Source organism: Rhamphochromis longiceps, linkage group LG4, assembly GCF_057381845.1.
Source record: "Rhamphochromis longiceps isolate RC_006_pf linkage group LG4, R_longiceps_female_GT1.1, whole genome shotgun sequence".
In the NCBI taxonomy this organism is placed as follows: Eukaryota; Metazoa; Chordata; class Actinopteri; order Cichliformes; family Cichlidae; genus Rhamphochromis; species Rhamphochromis longiceps.
In genome coordinates, this window is record NC_140560.1 from 670,398 (window position 1) to 695,948 (window position 25,551).

Below are 25,551 nucleotides of genomic sequence, written 5' to 3' on the forward strand. Positions count from 1 at the left end.
AACTGGGACTGACAATAGTTTGTTTTTATTTATTTTTTTATGTTGTTCCTACAACAGGCTGACACTCACCAGTCTGCCAAGAGGATGTGCGGAACTGAGAGAGAAGGGAGGAAGCAGAGGGTGAGGGCTGTGGAGGCCGTGAATCCAGAACTGAAATCAGATTCATGACAGAGGGGTCGGGACCTGAGGGGCTGGCATGATGGAGACGGGAGTCAAACAGCCCTGACAGACCTTGCAACAAAATACAAACCTCAGTTACTTGATATCATAGATGATATAAACAGTTTAGAAAATCTTCAGACTTTGAGCTACCAACGTATCACACAAGAGCAAACTGGGGTTTGGCATAAAAAAATAAAAATAAAAATACTGATGGTATTTACAAAAACCCACACAGAAAGCAGGTCTGGCCCGGATCTGGTGTCAAGTCGGCACTGCTGGCTGACTTCTGGCATGTAAAGACATATGTCATCCAGATATGGGCCAGGCCTGGCAATGATGCCACTGTCTATGTGATGGCATGCCACATCTGGCTTGATTGTGGTTTGGTTTATGTGGCCAAGGCTTATAGAAAACAGGTCTGGCCCCGATCTGGCGTCACACTGGCACTTCTGACTGACTGATGTCATGGTAGGGTGTATGTCAACCAGATGTGGGCCAGGTCTGGCAATTATGGCACTATTTATGTTCCTATTTTCCCATTTTAGTTAGAAGACCCAAATGCCTTGTTGCAATACTATACTGCTACGGTAGCCAATGTTTCAAATGCAGGTTTGACAGGTTTGTGAGTGTACACTTTATCCAAAACCTAGTGAGGGTTGACTCATGTTTACCACCGGGTGGCTGTAGCTCAGGAGGCAGAGCAGGTCACCTACTGATCGGAAGGTTAGTGGTTTGATCCCTAACTCCTCCAGTCTGCAAGTCAAGACTATGAATAAAGTTAGGAAGCACTCAGTTTAGATAAAGTGTGTGGTTGGGTGAATGTGGCATTCTGTATAGAGCACTTTGAGTAATCTGGGAGAGTAGAAAAAGAAGAATCAGTCCATTCACTCTCTGAACAGAGATTCGTCATGTTACTTTTGCACTATTATGTTCCAGCACATGTTGTTATTACATGGCTTGATTAACACCTGCAAAGCCAGGCTTCTACCTTTCTACCTATAAAACCCAAGAGCAGCCAAATGGCTGGTAGGCTTTTAGCTAAGCTTTAGCTTCAGCCAAGTGGAAGCTAAATTGGCTAGTCATTCATATATATATTAGGTTGTTACCTGGGAATTCTGGAGGGAGGGGAGTGGGGGTGTGTGATTGAGGGCGTGGGGGAGCTGCTAAAAGCTGTGCACTTCCTTTTGTGTTTCATCTTGATGCATTCTCAATCATCCAGGGAAATAAATCTCCAAAAGTCACCAACTTGGAGTGTTTCAGTTTGCCATCTTAGGGAGAAATCAACACACATGGGTGTAGGTCCTTTGTTGCTGAGATTTATTGATAAAAACAGTACAAAAAACCAACCATTTGTACACATATTTACAAATAATAATAAAAAGTGAGTGAGTACATTTCAACATTTTCAGCAATCACTCACAATCCTGGCACTGCCATGGTATCTGTAGTCTGCATTTACCACATGTGTATCTGTTGCAGTGAGCACATCGCACAGTGGCATGATTGTTCTTGCATTTGTGTGTTTGTGTCCCAAACTTGTCCGGTTTACTTGCAATATACTGCAGGAAACAGCACCGAGTCTTTGATGGGAAAAGCTGTTCATCAACGGTGATATGTAGACCAGGGTTGTAGCACGTGATGCAGTTGGTGACAAATGATCCCCATACACTGGAAATTGCAGCGAACTTATCAGTCTTTGCTCGATCACAGCGGGTGGACTTGTCATCAAAGCGTAGGTGTTGCATGATGTCTTGGAAGCGGTTTCGTGCCATAGTTCCAATTATCTGTGCGTTTCCCAGGTTTGCTGACCACCAGTCATTTAGAGATGGAACCCTGGTAACCCCCCGCAAGATGACAATTGCAATAAATGCCATTAGTTCAGGGAGGTCCATGAACCAATGAACATGCTCCGTTTGCTGTGCATGTTGAATAGTCCATTCTTGAATGCTACGAAGCATGTCAAGAGTGATGAAACACAGGAAGCTCTGAAGGCGACTCGAGATACTTCTCCTGGCCTTAGCCGTTGGCTCTCCATCTGCAGCGTACGCTTCTATCGGGGTGAAAGGGAGACGGGTCCCCACCTGTTCTTCACGCCACACTGTGCCATCTTTCGCTGTCTCAGTCCCCAAACAAGCTCTCTTTTTAGGTGGAGAAGCAGTCTCCTCATCTGCAGTGTGAACAAATTCAAATTGTGAGCAATGGGAAGGTCAAACAAAATCACAAATGCATGCATAGATACTGATTATAATTCCAGTATCTCCTCCTCTATATCAGAATAATGTCTGAAATATCTTACTTACTAACTACATCCACTTACTTGTTTGAAATGAAATAGGAAATAACATGAAATGAAACTAACCGGAAGACTGATCAGACAGCTCTGAGTCCGAATCCGGCTGAACTTCTAGGTCTTCTCCATCCGAGTCACAAGGGTCGACTTCCCTCAGGATCATTTCCAAGGCCTGCTGAGTGGTGAGTCTTCTCTGCATTTTCTTTCCTTGGAGAGGAGGTCCGTACACCACAGAATTCTTCAGGGCAATGAAGGATTAGGCTAAGTGCAGTGAGATTGTATCATATATATAGGGCTTGGCTTCCTGATCAATGGTCCACTACCAAAAGGAAGCCAAGCCCTGTCACCCTTTACAACAAAACAAAATGTTGAAATGTACTCACTCACTTTTTATTATTATTTGTAAATATGTGTACAAATGGTTGGTTTTTTGTACTGTTTTTATCAATAAATCTCAGCAACAAAGGAAATACACCCATGTGTGTTGATTTCTCCCTAAGATGGCAAACTGAAACACTCCAAGTTGGTGACTTTTGGAGATTTATTTCCCTGGATGATTGAGAATGCATCAAGATGAAACACAAAAGGAAGTGCACAGCTTTTAGCAGCTCCCCCACCCCCTCATCCACACACCCCCACTCCCCTCCCTCCAGAATTCCCAGGTAACAACCTAATATATATATGAATGACTAGCCAATTTAGCTTCCACTTGGCTGAAGCTAAAGCTTAGCTAAAAGCCTACCAGCCATTTGGCAACTCTCCGGGTTTTATAGGTAGAAAAGCCAAATGGCTGGTCCTCTGGGAGTTTAAGTGTTTAAGGTACACATTAGGCTGACATCTGGGGCCAGAGCTGAAACTGTTCTGCAACTGGCCTTGTGCTGGCCCATGTGTGGGCCACCTCTGGCAGACCAGATCTGGGCGACCAAAGGACCATCATTCTTTGCGGTATGTGGGCCATGTGTAAGCACATTGTGTGGGTCAGATCCGGGCCATACCAATTATGCTATGTTTGAAGATGTGAGAACTCTGCAGAAAACTGTCTTTCTCAAGGCCCAAAATACAAGGAGACTGATAGGTTTTGTATTGTTGATTGTCATTTATGCTTAGAAATATTTAACCATGTATGCTTAGAGGTGTATAATCAGTTGTGTAGTGGTAGGCTGTGTGATCTTTAACAGACTACAAAGCCTTGGTGTGTATTCCATACTAGAATGCACACCCACAGCCTGGAAACATGGGAGAGATCCTATCTTCTCTTTATTGATTTATGGTATAGCAAACACACGTATATTTCTTTAAGTATAAGAGCCTTTTGTTTAGATGGACCCACTGGACTCCTGGCACCAGCTTTGGGGAGTCTTCACAGGGTCACATCTTGACCTCACACAAATCACACACACACACACACACACACACACACACACACACACACACAGTATTCTTTGTTCACATGTATACCTATGTAAGATGTTATATGTTAATGACCCTATGCATATTCATGTAACCACAATAAAAGGAGTGCTATGGGGAACCTGGCTGAGAGTCTGACGGAGGTCAAGTGGTGGAACGACACTTGGCTCCAGGCAGGTCTCCCTCATGCATGAGTAACAGAAAGAACTTTGGTGCCTTGCTTTTTGCTGCGTAGCAGATTGTCCTTAACATTCCAGCGAATAGGTTCAAGCTACAAACCTATCAGAGACTATTTAAACACCCAAACTGATTTGAATTTCTTGTGTTTGTGACAGAAGCATACAGTGTTTGTGAGATACAATTTACGGCTAATTGCAGCGAGATTTAAAACCGAAAAATATCAAAAACAGTGTACTGATTACTGATTTTTGTGGGATATACAACATAGGCCATGGAGCTTTGCTGTTGTAAAATAAAACTGAGAAGCATTACACAGATATGGTTATGAATTTGTATTTCCATACATAGCCTGCTTTTCTTCACCTTTTAGAAAATAATACTACTTCTCTATCTCCATCTTTTGCCCTTGAGTTTTGTTTTTTATTCCAAAGAAAGAAAATAGTTTGATTTTTTTCTCCTTTTCCGTTTGGCATGTACATTTGTACTCCTTTGTTCCTTATAGTCCTAGTCCATTCTGTCTAGTAGTCTACAGTGGGGCAAAAAAGTATTTAGTCAGCCACCGATTGTGCAAGTTCCCACACTAAAATGATGACAGAGGTCAGTAATTTGCACCAGAGGTACACTTCAACTGTGAGAGACAGAATGTGAAAAAAAAAATCCATGAATCCACATGGTAGGATTTGTAAAGAATTTATTCGTAAATCAGGGTGGAAAATAAGTATTTGGTCACCTCAAACAAGGAAAATCTCTGGCTCTCACAGACCTGTAACGTCTTCTGTAAGAAGCTTTTCTGTCCCCCACTCGTTACCTGTATGAATGGCACCTGTTTGAACTCATCATCTGTATAAAAGACACCTGTCCACAGCCTCAAACAGTCAGACTCCAAACTCCGCCATGGCCAAGACCAAAGAGCTTTCGAAGGACACCAGGAAAAGTATTGTAGACCTGCACCAGACTGGGAAGAGTGAATCTACAACAGGCAAGCAGCTTGGTGTGAAAAAAATCAACTGTGGGAGCAATCATCAGAAAATGGAAGACATACAAGACCACTGATAATCTCCCTCGATCTGGGGCTCCACGCAAGATCTCATCCCGTGGGGTCAAAATGATCATAAGAACGGTGAGCAAAGATCCCAGAACCACACGGGGGGACCTGGTGAATGACCTGCAGAGAGCTGGGACCAAAGTAACAAAGGTCACCATCAGTAACACACTACAACGGCAGGGAATCAAATCCCGCAGTGCCAGACGTGTTCCGCTGCTGAAGCCAGTGCATGTCCAGGCCCGTCTGAAGTTTGCCAGAGAGCACATGGATGATACAGCAGAGGATTGGGAGAATGTCATGTGGTCAGATGAAACCAAAGTAGAACTTTTTGGTATAAACTCAACTCGTCGTGTTTGGAGGAAGAAGAATACTGAGTTGCATCCCAAGAACACCATACCTACTGTGAAGCATGGGGGTGGAAACATCATGCTATGGGGCTGTTTTTCTGCCAAGGGGACAGGACGACTGATCCGTGTTAAGGACAGAATGAATGGGGCCATGTATCGTGAGATTTTGAGCCAAAACCTCCTTCCATCAGTGAGAACTTTGAAGATGAAACGAGGCTGGGTCTTCCAACATGACAATGATCCAAAACACACCGCCCGGGCAACAAAGGAGTGGCTCCGTAAGAAGCATTTGAAAGTCCTGGAGTGGCCTAGCCAGTCTCCAGACCTCAACCCCATAGAAAATCTGTGGCGGGAGTTGAAAGTCCGTGTTGCTCGGCGACAGCCCCAAAACATCACTGCTCTCGAGAAGATCTGCATGGAGGAATGGGCCAAAATACCAGCTACTGTGTGTGCAAACCTGGTAAAGACCTATAGTAAACGTTTGACCTCTGTTATTGCCAACAAAGGTTATGTTACAAAGTATTGAGTTGTATTTTTGTTATTGACCAAATACTTATTTTCCACCCTGATTTACCAATAAATTCTTTACAAATCCTACCATGTGGATTCATGGATTTTTTTTCACATTCTGTCTCTCACAGTTGAAGTGTACCTCTGGTGCAAATTACTGACCTCTGTCATCATTTTAGGTGGGGGAACTTGCACAATCGGTGGCTGACTAAATACTTTTTTGCCCCACTGTACCTTCTTAGTGCCTACCATCTGTGTGCTGAAAAAAAAACACTATACCCTATGGACGGAATCAAAACAATAAATCCAATATGGTAGTCAAAATATAGGAGTCATACCAAAACTGTAACATACCATAAAATACTAAGATTTATTTATATAAACCACTCTGCATTTGTACGTTATGGTTTGTATATCAGTTCAATATATTTCAATTTTCAATTCAATTTTATTTATATAGTGCAAAATCACAACAATGGTCACCTCAATGCATGTTATATTATAAGGTAAAGATCCTACAATACACACTTCCCTCCTACAATATCCTATAATTACTTCCCCTCCCTTTCCAGTTCAGACATTTATTTCACGTTTCTTTTTGTGTGGGTTATTTCTATTTACAGTTTTGTTCATATGATGATAGAAATAACACTGTATAGTTCACTCGAATATAATATTTAAAACTTGCATTTATACAATGCACAACCAAATCCTTACCTAGTGTTCGTCCACCCCAAGCTCCACCCTGTCTTGAGCTCCCTGGGTGATGACTTGCTGCATAGCCTTGAAGTGGGTGTGGAGTGCCATAGGTTTGACGGTGGAGTAGTTCTGACTCTGGGTGGTATGAGCGGCTCCCATACACGAGGCTGGGGAGCACATGGTTACTGAATTTGACTTAAAACTTAAACACAATTGCTTAAGTACAACTGTATTCCATCATAAGAAATTAAAAGTAAGTACCAATTAGCATGGCAAACAGAGTGCTTTAAATATCTTGGAGTCATAATACCTAAGGATCTTACAGAACTATTAGAACGAAATTACTTACCAATACAAAAGACAATTAAGGAAGATATAGCGAGATGGAATCTAATTCCATATTTAAGTTTATATTCGAGAATAGACTCAATTAAAATTAATATTCTTCCTAAATTGTTATATTTATTTCAAACATTACCAACAGAAATTAACCAGAAACAATTTAATGAATGGGATAAAACTTTGTCAAGATACATATGGCAAGGAAAAAGGCCCTGAATTAGATTCCAAACCTTACAACTTAACAAAGGAAAAGGGGGGTGGGGCTTACCTTCTCTTATGGATTATTATTAGTATGGGTTCAGAAACAACAGATCAACAGCTTTGGCACTGATAGATTTAATGGAAAAGATAACGGAATGTATGGATAATAAGAGGTATGCGCTCGGAGTTTTCTTAGATCTAAAGAAGGCGTTTGATACTGTTAATCATGAAATTCTATTAAAAAAACTGGAAAAGTACGGGTTTAGGGGAGTGGTTTTGGAATGGTTAAAAAGCTATGTAGGGAATAGGCAACAATATGTACAAATAAATGAATATAAATCTAATTTGATGGATATAGCTTGTGGAGTACCTCAAGGTTCAGTACTGGGTCCAAAAATGTTTATTATGTACTTAAATGATATCTGCAGAGTATCGGAGATTTTAAAGTTTGTAATATTTGCAGATGACACAAATATACTGTGTGCAGGTGGGGAATTGCCACAGGTTTTGGAAATGATCACACAGGAATTAACGATATTAAAGAAGTGGTTTGATATAAATAAATTATCATTGAATCTCGATAAAACCAAATTTATGTTGTTTGGAAACCAAAAGAAAAACATCGAAGTAGAAATATGTGTTGACAATGTATATTTAGAAAGAGTAAATGAAATAAAATTTCTTGGGGTGATCATTGACCACAAGCTCTGTTGGAAGCCACACATTACTTATGTTCGGGGGAAATTGGCACGGGGCATTGCCGTCCTGGGGAAAGCAAAGCATATGTTGGATCAGAAAGCACTGCACATTTTATACTGTGCTTTACTACTGCCATATATGAGCTACTGTGTAGAGGTCTGGGGAAACACATACAAAAGTAACACACAAACAATAACTATAATACAGAAAAGGGCCATTAGATTAATAAATAATGTAGGGTACAGGGACCATACAAATGCACTCTTTGTCAAAATGCAAGCTATTAAATTCCAAGACTTGGTGAAGCTTAAAACAGCGTAAATAATGTATAAAGTCAGAAATAAATTGCTTCCCAAAGAAATCTGTAAATTGTTCATAGAAAGAGAAGGTGGGTATAACTTAAGAGGGAAATGGAATTTAAAAATACAAAGTGCTAGAACAACTTTAAGAACTATGTCAATCTCAATTGCAGGAGTTAAATTATGGAACAGTCTAACAGAAGAAATAAAAGACAGTCAAAACATAAAACAGTTTAAAGTAAAATATAAAAACCTAATTTTAAATAAGTATAAGAATGAAGAAAACGGGGTTAACCCAGGATGGTAATGTTGCTGGTAATGGTGTTGCGGTTCTTTTTTGGTTGTTTTTTTGTTTTTTTGTTTTGTTTTGGTTTGTTGTTTTTCCATAACTTGTGTATCTGCAAATATACACATTCTGTATTTTTCATATGAAAGAAACTATACTGTGGTGGGGCTTGCTAATTTCTTGTTTTTGATTTATGTATGTTATGTTTTGTTTTACTTCATATGTTTATATGTTTCATATGTTGTTTGTTTAATTTAAGACAAAAAAAAATTAAATGAATGAGAGGTAAAACTTGAGGGGGTAGGGACAAATAAGTAAATACTTCAGCCTACTCCTTTTCAAACAAATAATGGAATGATATTTTGTAATGATTGTGAAGGCACATGTTTGAAATGTTTGAAATAAAAATGAACTGAACTGAACTGAACTGAATTATTGGGCAGCACAATTAAGGCCTATGATATGCTGGTGTAATCCTTCATACGATGCTCAATGGAAAGTTATTGAGGAGAGTCTGACCTCCATCCCCATACAAGCTATTATAGCAGACAGCAGCCTGCAAGATTAAATAAAAACTATTCAAAATCCATGGATCAAGTTGACTTTTAAAATTTGGGAAACAGTAATAAAAGAATATGAACTAGAAGAGGATATAGCAGTTCTTAAGTGGTGTGCATATGACACACATTTCGCTCCAAATAAATTGGACACCAGATTCAAAGATTGGACATATAAAGGATTAACAGCTTTATGTGTGGTAATGGAGGAAGGCAGACTAATTAGTTTTGATAAAATGAAAGATAAATATTCACCAGAAACACAGGATTTTTATAGATGTCTACAGATGAGGCATTTTGTGAACAAAAAGATAAAAGCTAAGGCTGAACTAAGTAAACAGCTGCTAGACGTATTTAAAAGGGCAGTTCAAATAAAAACAGAGGTATTATAGGTGACCTCTATAAAGGATTAACAAATATGAAATTACACTCAACCTTGTATATCAAAACAAAATGGAAAATGGAGGGAGGAATAGAGATAAAGGAGGAAGAATGGACAACAATATGGGCATATCAATGGAAATGTAGCAGCTCACAGAGCTGGCGGGAATTTGGGTGGAAATGCCTGATAAGATATTTTATTACACCTCACCAAAAATCTCACTATGAAGGTAAGCCTCCCGCTTGCTGGAGAAATTGTGGAAATACAAATGCAAATCACTATCATATTTTCTGGGACTGTCATGTTATTAAAACTTATTGGAAGGGAATACATGCAGCGATACACGAGACATTTGGAAGATATTTACTTTTGGAAAGTAAAACTATGTTTTGGACTTATGCCAGCAGGATGGACAAAGAACGATAAATACTTGTTTAATATTTTACTGGCAGCAGGAAAAAAAAGCCATCACAAAAAAATGGCTTTCTTCAGAGAGCCCAACTATGAACATGTGGATGAACATCACAGTGGACATTTACAGGATGGAGAAAATGACAGCAGATGTGAACTACAAGAGGGACCTGTTTGTATCATGATGGAAGAAATGGATGGACTATATTAGAAAACACAGGCCAGTTTTTGATTTTGACGGTGTTAACTACTAGAACACTAGAGGAAATATTAGTTATATTAATGGAAACAAAAACACACTCCCTACTTGCTTTTTGCTTTGCTTCTTTTTCTATTTTCTTTCTTTCTTTCTTTCTTTCTTTTCTTCTTTCATTCCTTTTGTATGGATATTTTAGTTGTTTAAATACAGAAAAAAGAAAAATACATGTAGTGACAAATTGTTGAAGTTGATGGTATTGTACAGTGATTCCTAAATGTCAATTTAAAAAAATAATAATAATAAAAATACGCATTTTATTTCAAGTTAATCATTTCAGCTGAGTGCACTCTCTGTGTTGCTGTTTATTTCAAAGTGATCAAACAGCTCTGAAACTTTAAGTTGGATTTGTTTAAACACTAAATATTATGCACTTTAGTATGTTGGCAGATTTCAGTGAATAATTTTTATTGACTGATGTGTGCTCTGTTTTCCAGTGGCTGCAATTCCAGCAGTGTAAAAGAGACTTTGTCCCGGTCCTGACCCAGAGTTTTATATAAGACCCAAAATTATCCTTCCTTCTGAGGAATTCAGTTTCCTTCCTCCTGGGACACTTGTGGACATGCTCTACCTTGTTATTTCATTATGAATGGTAAAAATAAAAGTCCATCAGACGTGAAGTCGTTTTATGTCATTTATTTTGGCACGTTTCATTACAACACTTCGTGGACTAGTACAGCAGCAGGTACAGGAGTTTGTAGTGTCTTTGATCTCCGCTGACAATGGTCAGAGGGAGCCACAGTGACTCTAGTCTGGCCGAGGTGTACCCAGTCATGATCACACTGCTTTGTCTAAAAAGATAAAGATGTTGTTTCCATTACCTAAGTTTAAACAGCCCTGCAGTCTGTACTGGGGTGGCAGCTGAATGTGTGCCTGAAGTACAATTATAGCATCCAGTCACTATCACATTGTTGCATTTCAATTTTTTTTTAAAGTTTATAAATGTTGTTTGATTCTAGCTATGCTGCCACATAGCTACAACTAAGATAAGCGTGAGATCCAAGTTGTGCAGTGTACAAGGAGCACTAAGACATGCAACTACAATTGTTAATGTGTCATAATTATAAGTAAATATCTGGACCTTGTGTATGTAAACATGCAGGATCCATACAGAGCCACTACCCTTCTCCCCACTAGGTAGATGAGATCACAACCTGGTCCTGTCAACACCTCTGTATAGCCCCTTCTTTATTAGTTCTTACTCGGATCGACTCACCACGGCTCACCACGACTCGACTTAGATCGACTGGTTTTCTATTACAATCAAGTACCACCTAATGTACATAGTTATTGTCATAGCAACCCAGTCGAGCATCGCGTATTTAATATGCAACAATAGGTTTTCAATAGGTTTAGTACTGAACCCCGAGTCTGCTGCTGGAAAAGGTACCAACGCTACGGAAGACATCATGCTTAGTGCTAGCACCAAAGAAAGCCATCCCTTCCGGCCTTAATGACTTCAGACTACTTGCCTTGATGTCACATGTCATGAAGCTGTGTACCCATTAACGGGTTTCGCGACCACATAGTTGCACTCCTGTAGCAGATCGTACATTATTCCCAGTTCCATGTGTTTCACCACCTCCACCTTGCACAAGTGGCTTACAAAGATGACACTGACTAAGAACACAGGTTGGCAAGGTTAAAACATATCAGAATAAAATTCTAACAATGATAGTTACAATTTACAATTAGAATGTCAGCATTACTGAGGAACACATGCATACCTACAGCTACAATGGATTGGAGACTACCTGCTTTTTTCTTCACTTTTTAATAAAATCCATCCTGAACCTGTCGGTGAGTTTATGGTGCAAAAACCAAACAGTGGCCAAAAACAGTCTGAGGTTTACACTGTAAAAGGCATTTAATTCAATAAGGAAAGATCACTTGGAAGAATTTAATGTGATTTATTCAGATTGAGAAATTCATTTAGACGGAATCCCAGCAGTGATTTAGTACAGGACCCTCCGGAGTCAAGAACGCTGTTGTTTGAGACGAAGAAGATAGAGGCTTGAGTAGAGCTCTGGCTGAGGTGTTTGAAGGGGAGAATGTGCGGAGCCCAGATTTAAACCTTGCAAAGCGAGTTTGATTGATGATTGGACCAGAGTGATGATGTCAGTATTGAGATCGACAGTGTGGGAAAGCAGTAGAGGTGTAAACCAAAAAGCAGTCAAACACCCAGGAAAGCAGGTAGATGAGTGATTACAGATCTTCCTTATTGAACTTAATCATAAGCTTCATTATTGTTTAAAGAGGTTCATATGGTTGTGACTAACCACTAGTAATGTTTAATATTTTCACTATTGTGTGTGTGTGTGTGTGTGTGTGTGTGTGTGTGTGTGTGTGTGTGTGTGTGTGTGTGTGTGTGTGTGTGTGTGTGTGTGTGTGTGTGTGTGTGAAGTGTTAGAACATTCCCTCTGTGTGATCAGTAACTAAATATGAACTACATATGCCTTGTATATGTCTTCACTCTTTTGTTCTAGGACAGATTTCTGACCCTGAGATGATGGTATCTGGAGCCAAATTAAGCCAGTCTGAGAAGGAACTGATTCTGTCTCATCCTGGGACTGTCCCACGTGGTTCCCCCATGATGTACCACTGTCCATCCATATGTCCAGTGACCTCATCCTGTACCACATGGCTCCACAGTTCCCAGACTTTTCTTTGATGCAGCACTTTTTCAGAGGTCCATTTTGCCCAAGTTTACATCTGTTTATGCTTCTCTACTCCCTTCAAGTTTGACTACAAATGTCCTGGGAAATTCAGAAGGGAACCAGGCAGCAGTCTGTATGTCTTGTATGGGCACGGCAACGCAAAGCATGGCTGACTTCCAGTCATTTTCAGGAGCTATGCTGTTGCCACAAGGGGTATGAGGAGCAGGATTCTGCAGTAAAGACCCCAGCTGCTGAGATGTGCGTTTTGATTTTATTTGCATGATTTGTATTTTTAATATTTGTTTTGTAGTGTTTTAATCCACTGTGGACTGGGTGGACAACGGACAAACTGGTTAACACCTGTTGAGGTGTGGGTGTGCCCTGAGGTGGCCTATCAGCTGCTGAAAGGACCTGTTAAAAAAACTGTCCGAGCACAAAAAAGGGATGAGGGCCCAGACTCTAGAAAGTAGGAGCACGTATAAGCCAGGTGAGAGAGAGAGAAGGACATGCTGCCTGATCACCAGGTGAAAAGGCTTGCGTGAAGATGGGTCCACCAACACGGCACGGCCATCGAGCAGTGGGAAACAACGATCGACACCAGGGCAGAGGTAAACCTGTACCTGTGTCTGTGAGTACTGTTTGTCATTCGCTGGCTGCAGCCCTATTGGTGGTGAGGGCTCCTATGGAGATTAGCCAGGCCAGGGGTTTTTCAGGACAATTTTATTGAGGGTTTGTGTTGGATTTTAGTTTTAAAAGAACATTTGTTTTATTGTTTAATTTTTTAAAATGGGAATAAATTTGTTTGATTAGACTTGCTCAGTGTCTTTGCCCTGGGCTCTGATTCAGACCTTCTGGTGTGACATTCAGGCCCACCAGCTTTAGCGTGTTAAATTCCTTTATAGTCGCCTCTGTTTGGGCTTGTTGAGGTGAAGAGCAGTATTTAAAACATGACGTGTCCAGGAAGCTCACGTCAACATACAGAATGGCTATGCCACTCTGTGCCATTCACACAAGGACTACTGTCATGGTTCTGGGTCTTTGACCCACTGCTTTGTGTTTAGAGCTTTTAAACCTTGTTAATTCTTTATTGTTCTGAGTTTTGAAAAAATTATTTATGTTCCTTGGTTTTAGTTTTATACCTTGGTTTCCCTGTGTTTATGAGTTATGCTTATTCCATATTGTTTTCGCTGTGTATTATGTATGTCTAGTTTAAATGTCTTACATTTATCAGTTCCCTTTAGCGCAGTGGTTCTTAACCTTGTTGGAGGTAGAGCAGGGCGATATGGCCAAAAATATTTATCACGATATATATTTGAAAATTTGCGATAACGATATAACCGACGATATAATTGATGCGAGACAAAATACAACTCCACAACATTACTAGCGCAAAAAGACAACCTTCCATTTATTTTCACTTAAACAAGAAGCTGGTTTTTATGTACATTAAAGCTTTATAAAAATGTAACAGTGCAAATGCAAATTCCTTGCTGAAAGTTTAACCAAAAGGCATTTCCAGTAGAAATGGGCTGACATATCCTGAGCATAACTATGTATAATATCCACTGAAGTTAAAAAGAGGTGCTTTGCAACATTAAACTGCAGTGTGCAGTACGCATTTTTCGGACCATAAGGTGCACGGGATTATAAGGCACATTAAGCGAAACAAAGCAGTCAGATAAATCAAACTTTATTAAACTCATTCTTCTTGCTTCCTCCACTTCTGTACCATTGATTCATTAATGTTGAATTCTCTGGCAGCTGCTCTATTCCCATGTTGTTGCAGTATATTAATGACTAACCTCGTATTGTGGATGGATTATCTCAGTTGTTCTCCTGACTGAAGTTTGGTCCGTTTACAGCATCCTGCCATGCGATTGCATTTGTCTCTAACCATGAAGAACCTTCACGTTAACTTTTATAAGTGGAAAAGTGTTAGTGTTCGTCCTCCAGCTTCACTGTTTATGTTATGCTAACATAGCTGTGTCGCTAGCGATCACGTAGCACATCATTATATACCAGCTAGCCCAACTTCAGTAACCCTACAAACGTCACTGCTGTTTAGTTTCCTGTCTTCATTTATGTTGGAAGTGATAGCAGAGCTGTACGTTTGAATTTTTTCAGAAATCTCTCAGTCAGAACATGCAATATCATGCTTAGGTAACTAGCGAAACTAGCGAGCTAACTTCCGCTAGCTTCCTGCTAACTTCTAACTCCGTTAAATGTAATAACTTTTGTTTTCATGGATGCCTGGAAGTTAAACTTTATAGTTACACCTGGTAAAGCAGCAATGCTGATCGTTTTATTAAAGATGAAAGAATTTAGACAGTTTTTAACTCTAAGTGATGCTGCAGTGTTGTTTGACCTGAAGCATACGGAGTTTAGGACCCAGATTACTCCCAGATTTAAGAGCATCTTAGTCCGACAAATACGACAATAACAACGGCCGCTTGCATGTTCTGCAAAAAAATGTGCTTTGTTGTGTATCTGACGGACAAACACCAAACCAGTTCCACATCACTGAAGTTGCACCATTTTTACAAACCAATTCTGGTTCATCTGTTTCACTCAACAATCGGCCATGTGCGTATGAAAACAAAGGCACTGCGCATGCGCGTTTTACTCCCATTCTATCGCGATATTTCATTTTCCTATCGTTGCCTAACATTATACCGGTATTACCGTGAACGGTATAATATGGCCCAGCCCTAGTTGGAGGTACTGAACCCCACCAGTTTCATGCAGCCACTGAACCCCTCTTTAGTGAAAAATAAAATATGATTTTTTTCAAATTCAAGACATTCATGCTTTTTACTGGTGCGCAAAATGAGCCGTGCATGTCACAGCGGAGGCTCTGCCGAACCCCTGAGACCGACTCACCGAACCCCTAGGGTTCGATCGAACCCAGCTTAAGAACCACTGCTTTAGTGTCTCCCTCCTGTCCTCTTACAGTGACCTCTGTATTTTGTCATTTCGTATCTTCCAAGTCCGTCATCTCTTTCTTTGTTTACCTGTTGTCTGTGTCAAGCTTATGTTTCTTAGTCTGTCAGTGTTTCTGTTTGCTGTTTTATTTTGATAGTCTCTTGTCATGTGTGCTTTATGTTCAGTTTGCTTCCCATCTGTCGTTTTGTCTAACTCCTAGCTGACTCCACTCACGTAATCACCCTCCTGTGTATATATTATGTCAGTCTGCCTTTGTCTCCAAGAGTTTGCATTTGGATCCTCTACTTGACCACTACTGGCGAGTTCAGGCCAGAACGGCAATTATAGGACTGGTATGACACAACCTTGTCACTGATACCCGAAACAAGCTTAACTGTGGAAAGAGTTTGATGAAGTATTTATTGTTGAATTGAAGGCTAACTTAGACCTGTACTATTATAACACACTCATGCATTTGTACTTTGCACTAAATTGAACTAAGCTCTTGCCTTTATAACCTCTCACCTTTTCCCATGTGGTTATTTGCTAAAGACACTACAATCAGCCATTTCAATGTTGTCCTGTTTTTGTAAATTAAAGAATGCTCGTCACTGTAAGGTCAGGGAAGAGGTTGTCTCCAGGGTGATCTCTGTGCAGTCCAACATGAACCTGACATTGGCACACCTAGAATTTCAGGGACATGGCGGGCTTGACTTTTTCCCTGCTTCTCTAGATATGAAGTGAGAATGAACACAATGCAAAGATAATTGGCCCAGGTAATGGTATTTCTCCTGACTGTGGCAATGCACAGTTTAAACATGTAAGCAAGGAGTTGCTCCTTAATATCAGCAGTACCCTTCATGGAGTATATCAGAAACTCATCGGTTCATGTTATGCTTTGGGGAAGGGTTAGGGTCAGGCAGGCTTTCTCACCTACCTTCTTTGTTTTGGTCCAGTACACTAGTTGAGAAGTAGATTATGCAAAAGATCCTAAAGACACTTGGATGGAAATTTAGTGCAGAGTTTTATTTGTCCATCTGATGCATACTATTGGCTGAACAGGGCAGGAGATGGCAGAACTACGTCTTCCAACCTGGTTTCCAGGTCTTAGATTCCCAGCCTCATCCGCACCTGTGGAGATAAAGAAATTAAATACAATAAAATAATAGTCTTGGCATATTTCCACTACCTGTGAACAGACCACAGAAGAGCAATCATAACCAAAACATCTCGTTAACAACATGCCTGCAGATTCCACTCCCAGAATCCCCAACAGCTAGAAAGCAGCTGTTACAATGCAGTAAACTGATGAAACTGATAATTCACTTCAATTCAGTTTGGGTTTGTTTGTTTTTTTCAGCTAGCGCCAAATCCCAACAGTTGCTTCAAGGCACTTTATATTGCAAGATAAAGATCCTAAAATACTACTAAGATAACATATTTACAATACTTGACAAGTGAATGTCACTGAAATATGTATGTGGATTGATTAAAATCTGTGAGTGCATGCATATTACCTAATTAACATGGAAGACTCCGAACAGGCTAGTTACAAACGTACTGCTAGATACTGCTACGTGAATTTTGTGAACAAGTTATGTAACAGATGAGTTGTTGTTTGGGCTGAGAGGCATTTAACAGTAAATTATTTAACAGTACATATAACATTACCATACACATTGAACAACCTAATATCCATGAGGCAAAAGCTTACCAGCGGATGGGTGTATCACGCAGTCATGATCCAGCTTCACAGCAGTAGCAGCCATATCGCTACCTTCACCAGGCTAAGATGACGCAGATTGACGTTTATTCGTCATTTCATATAATGACTGCTTTTCAGTGGTGGAGTAGAACTTTTTTAAGAGAAAAGGCTTGGGACAACACTGCTTTTTTGACAACTGATTGTGCAGCCACTGAAATAATCTTCATTGCTTATTGCATTTATGTCTATTGCATAAGTGCAAATTCAGCACCTCCTGTCTTCTGATCACTTGTATCTATTTCTTCTTAACGGCTGTCCCAACCAGGAATGAATGAAAAGATAAGTAGGGCTGTTTTTGTGTACAACAAGAACAGCCTGGCATGCTGCAAAACTTTGATATTTACACGGTGCCATTTCTTCTGACCTGCAAAGAAGAAATCTACTATCTACTTATCACTACATATTAGGATGTCCTGCTGCTTGTTATGAGCAACTTCCGATAAAAAAAAAAATGTGAAAAAGGTCTATTATGTGATAATGCACTGCAGGTTATCTTACAAAATAACGTGAAAGTAATGTAATAAGTAATGTAATAAGTACACTACTTTCTCCAGTGAGAAATTCAGTAACATGCTGCATTACTTTTAGGAAAACTAACAAGTAATGTGAATGAAATTACTGTTTGTTTGTTTGTTTGTTTGTTTTAGTAAAGACCCCAATAATATTCATGACATGACAAGTATAAGTGTATTAACAGTTTAATTTGATTCTATTGTTGTACACCAAAACATTTGATTACATCAGTAAAATTCATAAAATTGCTACATTTAATCTGTATATATAATATACTTTAAAAAAAAAAGTATATTCTCGAAATATAAAATTTCTTCATTTCAAAATGTCTTCTTCAAAATACTTTTCAGGGGGCTTTTTAAATAGTTTGGTAATAACGAATTGCAAGCTTATAAGTAATTCAAGCATGGACCAGGTATTCAGAATGGCTATATGAAAGTTGTTGTACAAAGAATGTTCCCATCCCTACCTGCCCACCCATGAGGCCTACTACACAGTCAACAAATCCACACAGTGTTTATCTTTAAAAAAATCAGAAGAACAAAAAATAATGGTAATGATAACAAAGAATAGAATAGAATAGCCCTTTAATGTGACTGTACATGTATAACAAAATTATAGGTGCTCCACACCAACGGTGCAAGAATAATATTTTTTTAAAAAGACATCAAAAATAAATAGCCAACAAAAGCAATATATACAGTCTAGAGGAATATATACAAAACAATAGAAAGGCAAATAAGATTAAAAGGGTGAGTCAACTATTCCCGTACCTTCCAGTCTACTACGAAACATGTAGCAAACTTTTCAGCCATCAACTTGTGTGGCACAGATCGGAGATCTTACTGAAGACTTCCTTTCAGCAAAGTCTTCCCTTTCAGAAGTTCTTCAAGTAAAGTAGACAAACTATCTACACTATCTTGACAAAACGTCTGAAGTCTGAGGTTGACAGGAAGCTGGATCCTCACAGGGTGCCCCAGGAGTGAAGGGGATGCTTAGGAGGCCAGTGAAAGTGGAAGCCAGACGGGACACTGGCAACAGCAGAGATGGACCCCCTCAGAAGGCTTGGCTGGCGGGCAGTGTGAAAGAGGCCAGCACCAAAGATGGGACCCCTCAGGAGGATAGACCAGAGAGGAGAGGCTGAGGTGGAACTCATCTGATGGTCGAGCAACTGCATCATAAGAGACCCTCTGGTCCAGGACCTCTGGAGACCAGGAACTATGTCAAAGAAGACCCTCTGGAGGCTTGGCTAGGGACTGACATCAGCAGAGGTGATGGGGCACCGTGCCTTAGCTGGCAGCTGATGACGGCGACAAGGAAACAGATGATTTGGAAGGAGTGTGGTGATGATGGAGGAGGCAGAACCCCTCCAGAATCTTGGTAAATGGCCTGTCATTGAGGCGCAAATCCTTGTGCTCTGGCAGTGTTGAAACCACAGGTTCTGGCAACGTGGGCTCTGGATACTCGGGACACTCTGAGGATGCAGGATACTCAAGATACTCAAGGGTGCTGGAGCAGGACATGCAGCCAACTCAAGCAAACGGGATACTCCAAGTACACTTGGAGGTCGCTGGAGATACCAGTTGAGGTACAGTTTTTATCGAGACCCCAACACAGAGAAACAGTCTCTGATTTCGCCAGCTCAGGAGCAGAAAACAGTTTTTAACAACAAAACTCAGAATTAACACAGACTGGCTTAGAAAATAAAGCCTGAATTTTCATGTTGGACTCAAAGATACCCAGCTCGTTTTCACAGTCACCAGGCTGTGAACACAAAACACAGCTAGTTTGGAAAAACAAAGTTCATTAACAGATTGGAGAGCTTGGATCACAGAAAACTGTTTTCATTTCAAGCTCAGTCTTAGTACTTGAATACTCTTAACAGAGGACACCAGTCATGGTACCATTGTGTGGCAGGCAGGATCTGGACCCAAATGCAGGGCTTGGAAGACAAAAGATAAACTCAAAGGCTGGCAGGGCAGCTGGTGGTGATCGGACAATCAGACACTCCCTTTATCAGGAAGTCAGTGGCACAGGAGGGAAAGCCGTCCCAGGAGTTGGATAGCAGAAAAGCTGCACCAGTAATCACACTAAAGAAAGCTCTAAATGAAACATCTCCAACTCCGCAACACTGTGTATGTGTACGTGTCCTTGTGTCGCTGAAGTAAAACTAAACATAAGACACAGTGAACAAGAATTACCAAGATAAAAACAGGAAGACTCCACAAAGTATTACTGGAGCCCAATATAATGCCATCCAGAGTAAGCAGAGACATGGTGGGGGAAAAAATGAATGGTGGCTCAGAATTAAACACATATTTTTGAAGCTTAAAATACACCAAACAATTGACAGATAACACATCTGCATAATCATTTCCAACACTCTGAAGGCCAGCGAGGACAATTTGGATGCTCTCCAGGAATACACTGACTAGTGCTTCGATGTTAAGAAGGCACAGAGTTCCTCTTTCCAAGAACGAGACACCATGTTCAGAGAAATTGCCCAGAAGACTCCCCGAAAACAACATCACCACCCGGTGAAGACATTGGCGACATCCTCTTGTCTCTGGTCGAAATTCTACACCGGGAATTGCAATTCTCTTTGAATCGTTGGAATTTAGCCACTTGCTGCTGACCAGATCTCGCTACAGGGTCAATTCTCTAAAAGTGTCACCCAGGTCAGTGAAGAAAATCAAAACATTTTTCTTCTTTTTTCTCTATGTATTATTGTAGGGTCTACCTTGTAGTCTGATTTGTCATAACTTCTCCGTTTTGTGGTAAGCTTTTCTTTGGCTGTCACTTCTTCACCCTGACCTGTCTTATTTGGCTCAGCAGAACTAAAATATATATCCTGCTGCTTTTACACATGCACTCACATAACGCTCAGCGATTCTCTGCGCGATCAACCTCTCACATGTTTAAGCTGCAGGAGATTTCACTTGTCATGTTTGCATAGTAAGCTAACGATTAATAAGAGATGTCAGAGGAATTGGTGCGCAAATTATCATCACTCACAGATCAGTGCTGTCGCTCTCTATACACAGTTCACGCGATTGCAAAGTGAAAGCAAAAAAACAAGCGCAAATTCAAACGCGACTTCAATATGTCACATATTGACAGTGGCTCACCGATGCCAATGACATAATTACCCAGCTACATTTCCGAAAGAATGCAAAAGCATTGACATATATTTTTCCTTCCTACGATAGGCCGACGGGCAGGGAAGAGATAGATTTTGGTAGCCCGACTGGAAAAATCACTAGCCCCGGGACGTCGGGCTAGCGATATTGCAAGCCCTGTATCTGATTGAGGAATCACTCATCTTTGGAAAAGAGAGTTTATTACAGAGAAATGGCTCTTTCCAAAATAAAAGCTATACTATCTGCTTCTTCTGGGCTATATTCTCAGCAGCATAAGGAGAATCATGTGCTAACAGCTGTCTAAATGACTCGGCTAAAGTTAGTAGCATGCTTGTTGTTTTTGTCTTTGCACTAGGATGATGTCGGAGTAAATGTGCAGTCATATTCGTTGTGTTCCCACTAGTGCTGTCAGCGTAAATCTCGTTGAAATGACGTTAACGCCACAACACGGCAAATCTCCGTTAACGAGCTACCCCTGATCGCTCCGTGCATGGGGCTGGACGGCCAACACGTTAACGAGCTAACTGCACTAACACACTAGTTCCCACCAAAGTAATTGAGCATTGCGTGGCACATCCAACATACTGTTTTACTTTAGTCCATGACGCGCTGGAACTCATGTGCAATTAATGACTTTGCAATGCACAGCCATGTCTTCACTTTAGACCTGTAGTCAAGACCGCCTAAACCAAGACCAGGACAATACCAAGACCAGAGGGTATCGAGACCAAGACAGAGACAAAAAAAGTCTTTAAACTGCAGCCAGCTGCTGCTTCGTTTACGGGTGTCAGGCACATTTATGTGTTTTTGCTCTCGCACAGCCCTCCTCACCGCTGTCTACTGTCTCACTCATTCACTGAGAGGACAGACGCACGCTCCACTTGACTGTCGCGTCTCTCACCCTCTCTGTTTTTCACATAATGATATTATCCTATATCCTGGCATCTGATTGGCCACAATATGGAGGGATTGGAGCGTAGCTGAGTCACTAGGTTATTCTGTTTAGATGTTGCATATTAGATTGCCCCTCGTTTCCTTACCCCCTGTGTCCCCCCTCCGTGTATCTGTGAGTTCCCATGCCTCATTTCTCCTCCTTGTGTTTTCCCCAGCCTGCTATGTCTGTGCTCTCCCTGTGTTCTCTCTTCCCTTCCTGTCTGTGTCTCTGTGTACTTCCTGTTTTACTTTGATAGTCTCCCGTCAGTGTACGTCACGTTGTGTTTGCGCCTGCCCTGTCTCATTAAGATTATCAGTGTCACCTGTGCTCCCCATGTGCTCCCACGTCCCTCGTTATCCTTCTGTGTATTTATGTCTGTGTCTCCCTCAGTTCTGTGTCACGTCCTTCCTCAAACTGTGTGACTTTCCCTGTGTCTCTCCGAGTTAGTATTTCCCAGCTCCGTGAGCTTGCATTTGGGTCCAATTCCTTTTTTTTTTTTTCTTGCCTGTCCCGTTTGGTTCTTTTGCATCAGAATTATTGTCTAAAGGCGAAGAAAGATGCCCAACGGATTTACTTTACCAAATAGACCATCCCGGCCTTGCCGTAATGGTCTATTTGATTCACCTTTTTTTTTATTCCACTTGTTAAATACGGGACAGACTTGAGTGGGGAAAACAAAGGGGAGAAAGAAAGGGAAAGAAAAACAGCGGGGAAGAGGGATGGGGATAAAGGGCAAAAAACAAAAACCAACAAAATAAGCAGACAAAAAATGCATCTATCAATCACCTGGATCACCTGTTGAGAAAGAAAGAAGAAAAAGAGAGCAATACAATAAACAACATCACGATGATCTATGGGAATGTAACAGTAAATACTAAATATTAAACATTATTGTGCAGCACGTAAGATCAACAGAACACAGTGTGCTTTGAGGTAGGAGCCAAAAAGGGTGTAGTTTGTGGGTGTGATCACCCGTGTGTACACCTGTGAGCATGGACGCGCTTGTTTTTTGTTTTTTAAAAGGTTCCTTCATGTAATGATCTGCTAGAGGGTGTGGGGAGGCCACAGCCCCGTCCTCCAGGGCATGAAGCAGGTATGGAGGAGATCAAAACTCCAGACATCCAGAGGCCCCCAGAACACAAGAGACCAAGGAAGACCAACAGAGGGGCAGCCGCGCCACTGTCCCAGAAAGAGCTGAGGAGAGTCCCAGATGAGGGCTCACTCAGCAGCCGCGGAGCAGAAGCCAGGGGGAGTTGCAGTGACGCGCCCGTGAGCTCCGCCGGCAGCCAGCCGTGCCTGAGTGACCGAGCCCCAGGCCGAGAGGCTGGGGGCACCCCACCTCCGAAGTGGCCCGAGCGAGCCCCAGGCTCCAGGCCCCGATAAGCAGCCACCAAGGAGTGAGCCGGTGGCAGACACAGGCATTTGGGTCCAATTCCTGCCTGGACACAGCGTATCATGGCACAAATATGCATCAGCCAAAACTGTCTGCAGAGAACATAATAATGACAGTACCAGGGCCCACTAGGATGACCGTGACTCGTGTGACAAACATCAAGTCATGCACAGCTCAACACAGAAAATATTCTTGAAATGACAACTTTAGAAGGAAGGCATGTTTTGGGGGAGAAGTGGAAAGTGCTGAATATAATCACAGAGCACACAGAGAAAAGTACTAAACTGAATCAATTTCAGCTTTCATTTTTCATGATGTATATTGTATTAATAATTAAATTTCATTATCTGTGTCTTTACCAGACATTTGCCACACAGGTGTAGATACTGTAGGTTCAGTGAATGCTGAAATTGCACTGATTGGAATATACTGGACATTCAAAGCTAAGATTCAGCGCACTGTGTTGGAGGCTGGGATTGGATGACTTCATCATACAGTATATACAACCTTTGATCATCGTTTATGTCCAGTTGAGAATGAATCTGTGCACTCACATATTAAATGAACTGAAATCAGTAGTGTGATCTCCAGTCTTGATATAAGGAATGAGAGACTAAGGAGCTTGGAAAGAAAAGCGTCTGGACTTCTTTGAGTTGCTTGAAGACGTTTCACCTCTCATCCGAGAAGCTTCTTCAGTTCTAAGGGTCAAATGGTGGAGAGTCCCAGATTTAAAATTCTGCTGAAAAGAGGTGAATCAGCAGAATTTTTGCTGGAAAGAGGTTTTTGCTGAAAACAGCTGAAAAAGCTGGGATTTGTGCTGAAAATAGTTTAAAAAGTTTAACTGTGAACTGAAAGAAATGTTGCCATAAGCGGGATTTGAACTCCAGCCTCCCAGTCTCAGAACGGCTGCTCATCTCACTGAGCTAAAACACAGCTCAGCCCAATACAGACTTGCGGGGTGGGTGGCTGTAACTCAGGTGGTAGAGCAGGTCAGCTACTAACTGGAAGGTTGGTGGTTCGATCCCAGGCTCCACCAATCTGCATGTCAAGTGTCCTTGGGCAATGCATCCTTTGGAGTGTGAATGTGTATGAATGTTAGAAAAAGTTCTTGGGTGAATGAATTAGTTGTATGCTCAGAGTAAAAATGTGTCTATTATGCTCTATAAGAAGCAGTCCATTTACCATTTACAGACTAGTGAAGAAACATTAGTCATGAGCTCCAGTCAACAGATGTCTTATTACGTGTCTATTATGAGTGGCAGGCAAACAAGGAGGTGCTGCATGCACCCATTTCACTCTAGTCCCAGGAGGAGACTAACACTGAGAGGAGTCAAATGCAGCATCTCGGGGGAATCAAGAATAAGTGCTTTTCAACGGAGAGTGATTTTTTTTAATTTCACTGAAGGGATTCACTGAAAAGACACTGGGAACAAGAGTTGTCTGATGTAATGTTTACACTGCGAGACACTGAAAGGCTGCTGTGTACATGTGTACGTTATTACATGAACATCTGACCAAGACTTTACTTCTGACTTCATGTCGTTACATTTAAAATATGAAGACAAATATTATACACATGATGGCATAAGAATCAGTCTTTGCCTTGTTTTTATAAATCTGTAACTAATCTATTGGAATCACAGTCATACTGCCAGACTTAATAAGAGCCGTTGCTAACAGAGAAGCGCTCTGAGACTGTTGTTGTTGCCAAGGCAACCACTAATGTGCAGCTAGGCTAACAGGAGCTTGCTAACTTTAATAAGACCGTGTTTTATACAACAGCACAGCCATATAAGGAATCAGCTGATCACCGCCTGCAGCGGAATTTCTTTGCTTTTTCTTATTTACGATTGAAGTCACCGCCTTATTGGGCAGGTTGGTAATGTGACGGGGACAGGCTGTCTGCTCCGGAGAAATGTGCTGTCAGACACTGGGTAATGCTCAAGATGCCTAATGATAGCGGCTAATGTCAGCTTAATAGTAGCTGCCAGCCTGTGTGTTGTAGTCAAACAACCGCACTGAGTTCTATTGTTAATGAATTAGTTTCTCTTTTACAGAGAACTGGCAATAGTGCGTTAGTTTCACTGAATAAAGGCTCGTGTATCCATGACTGCGCTGTGTTTGGCACAGTGTTTCGTTTGCATACACGCT

The 25,551-nt window shown here is 41.1% G+C and overlaps 1 protein-coding gene across 4 annotated transcripts in view; it reads right to left on the reverse strand.

The window, feature by feature from the left end:
- LOC146670732 (proline-rich protein 12-like) overlaps positions 1–25,551 on the reverse strand; it is a 64,275-nt gene that overhangs the window by 37,855 nt on the left and 869 nt on the right. For all 4 annotated transcript variants that reach the window (XR_014911356.1, XM_085402779.1, XM_085402780.1 and 1 more), the window contains exons 2-3: positions 6,662–6,810; positions 70–231 (exon numbers count right to left, since the gene is read on the reverse strand). Coding sequence is in view for 3 of the 4 variants with exons in the window: in XM_085402779.1 (XP_085258905.1) it covers positions 70–231; positions 6,662–6,810 (311 nt within the window). In the remaining variant the exon portion in view is untranslated. The remainder of the gene's footprint in view (positions 1–69; positions 232–6,661; positions 6,811–25,551) is intronic.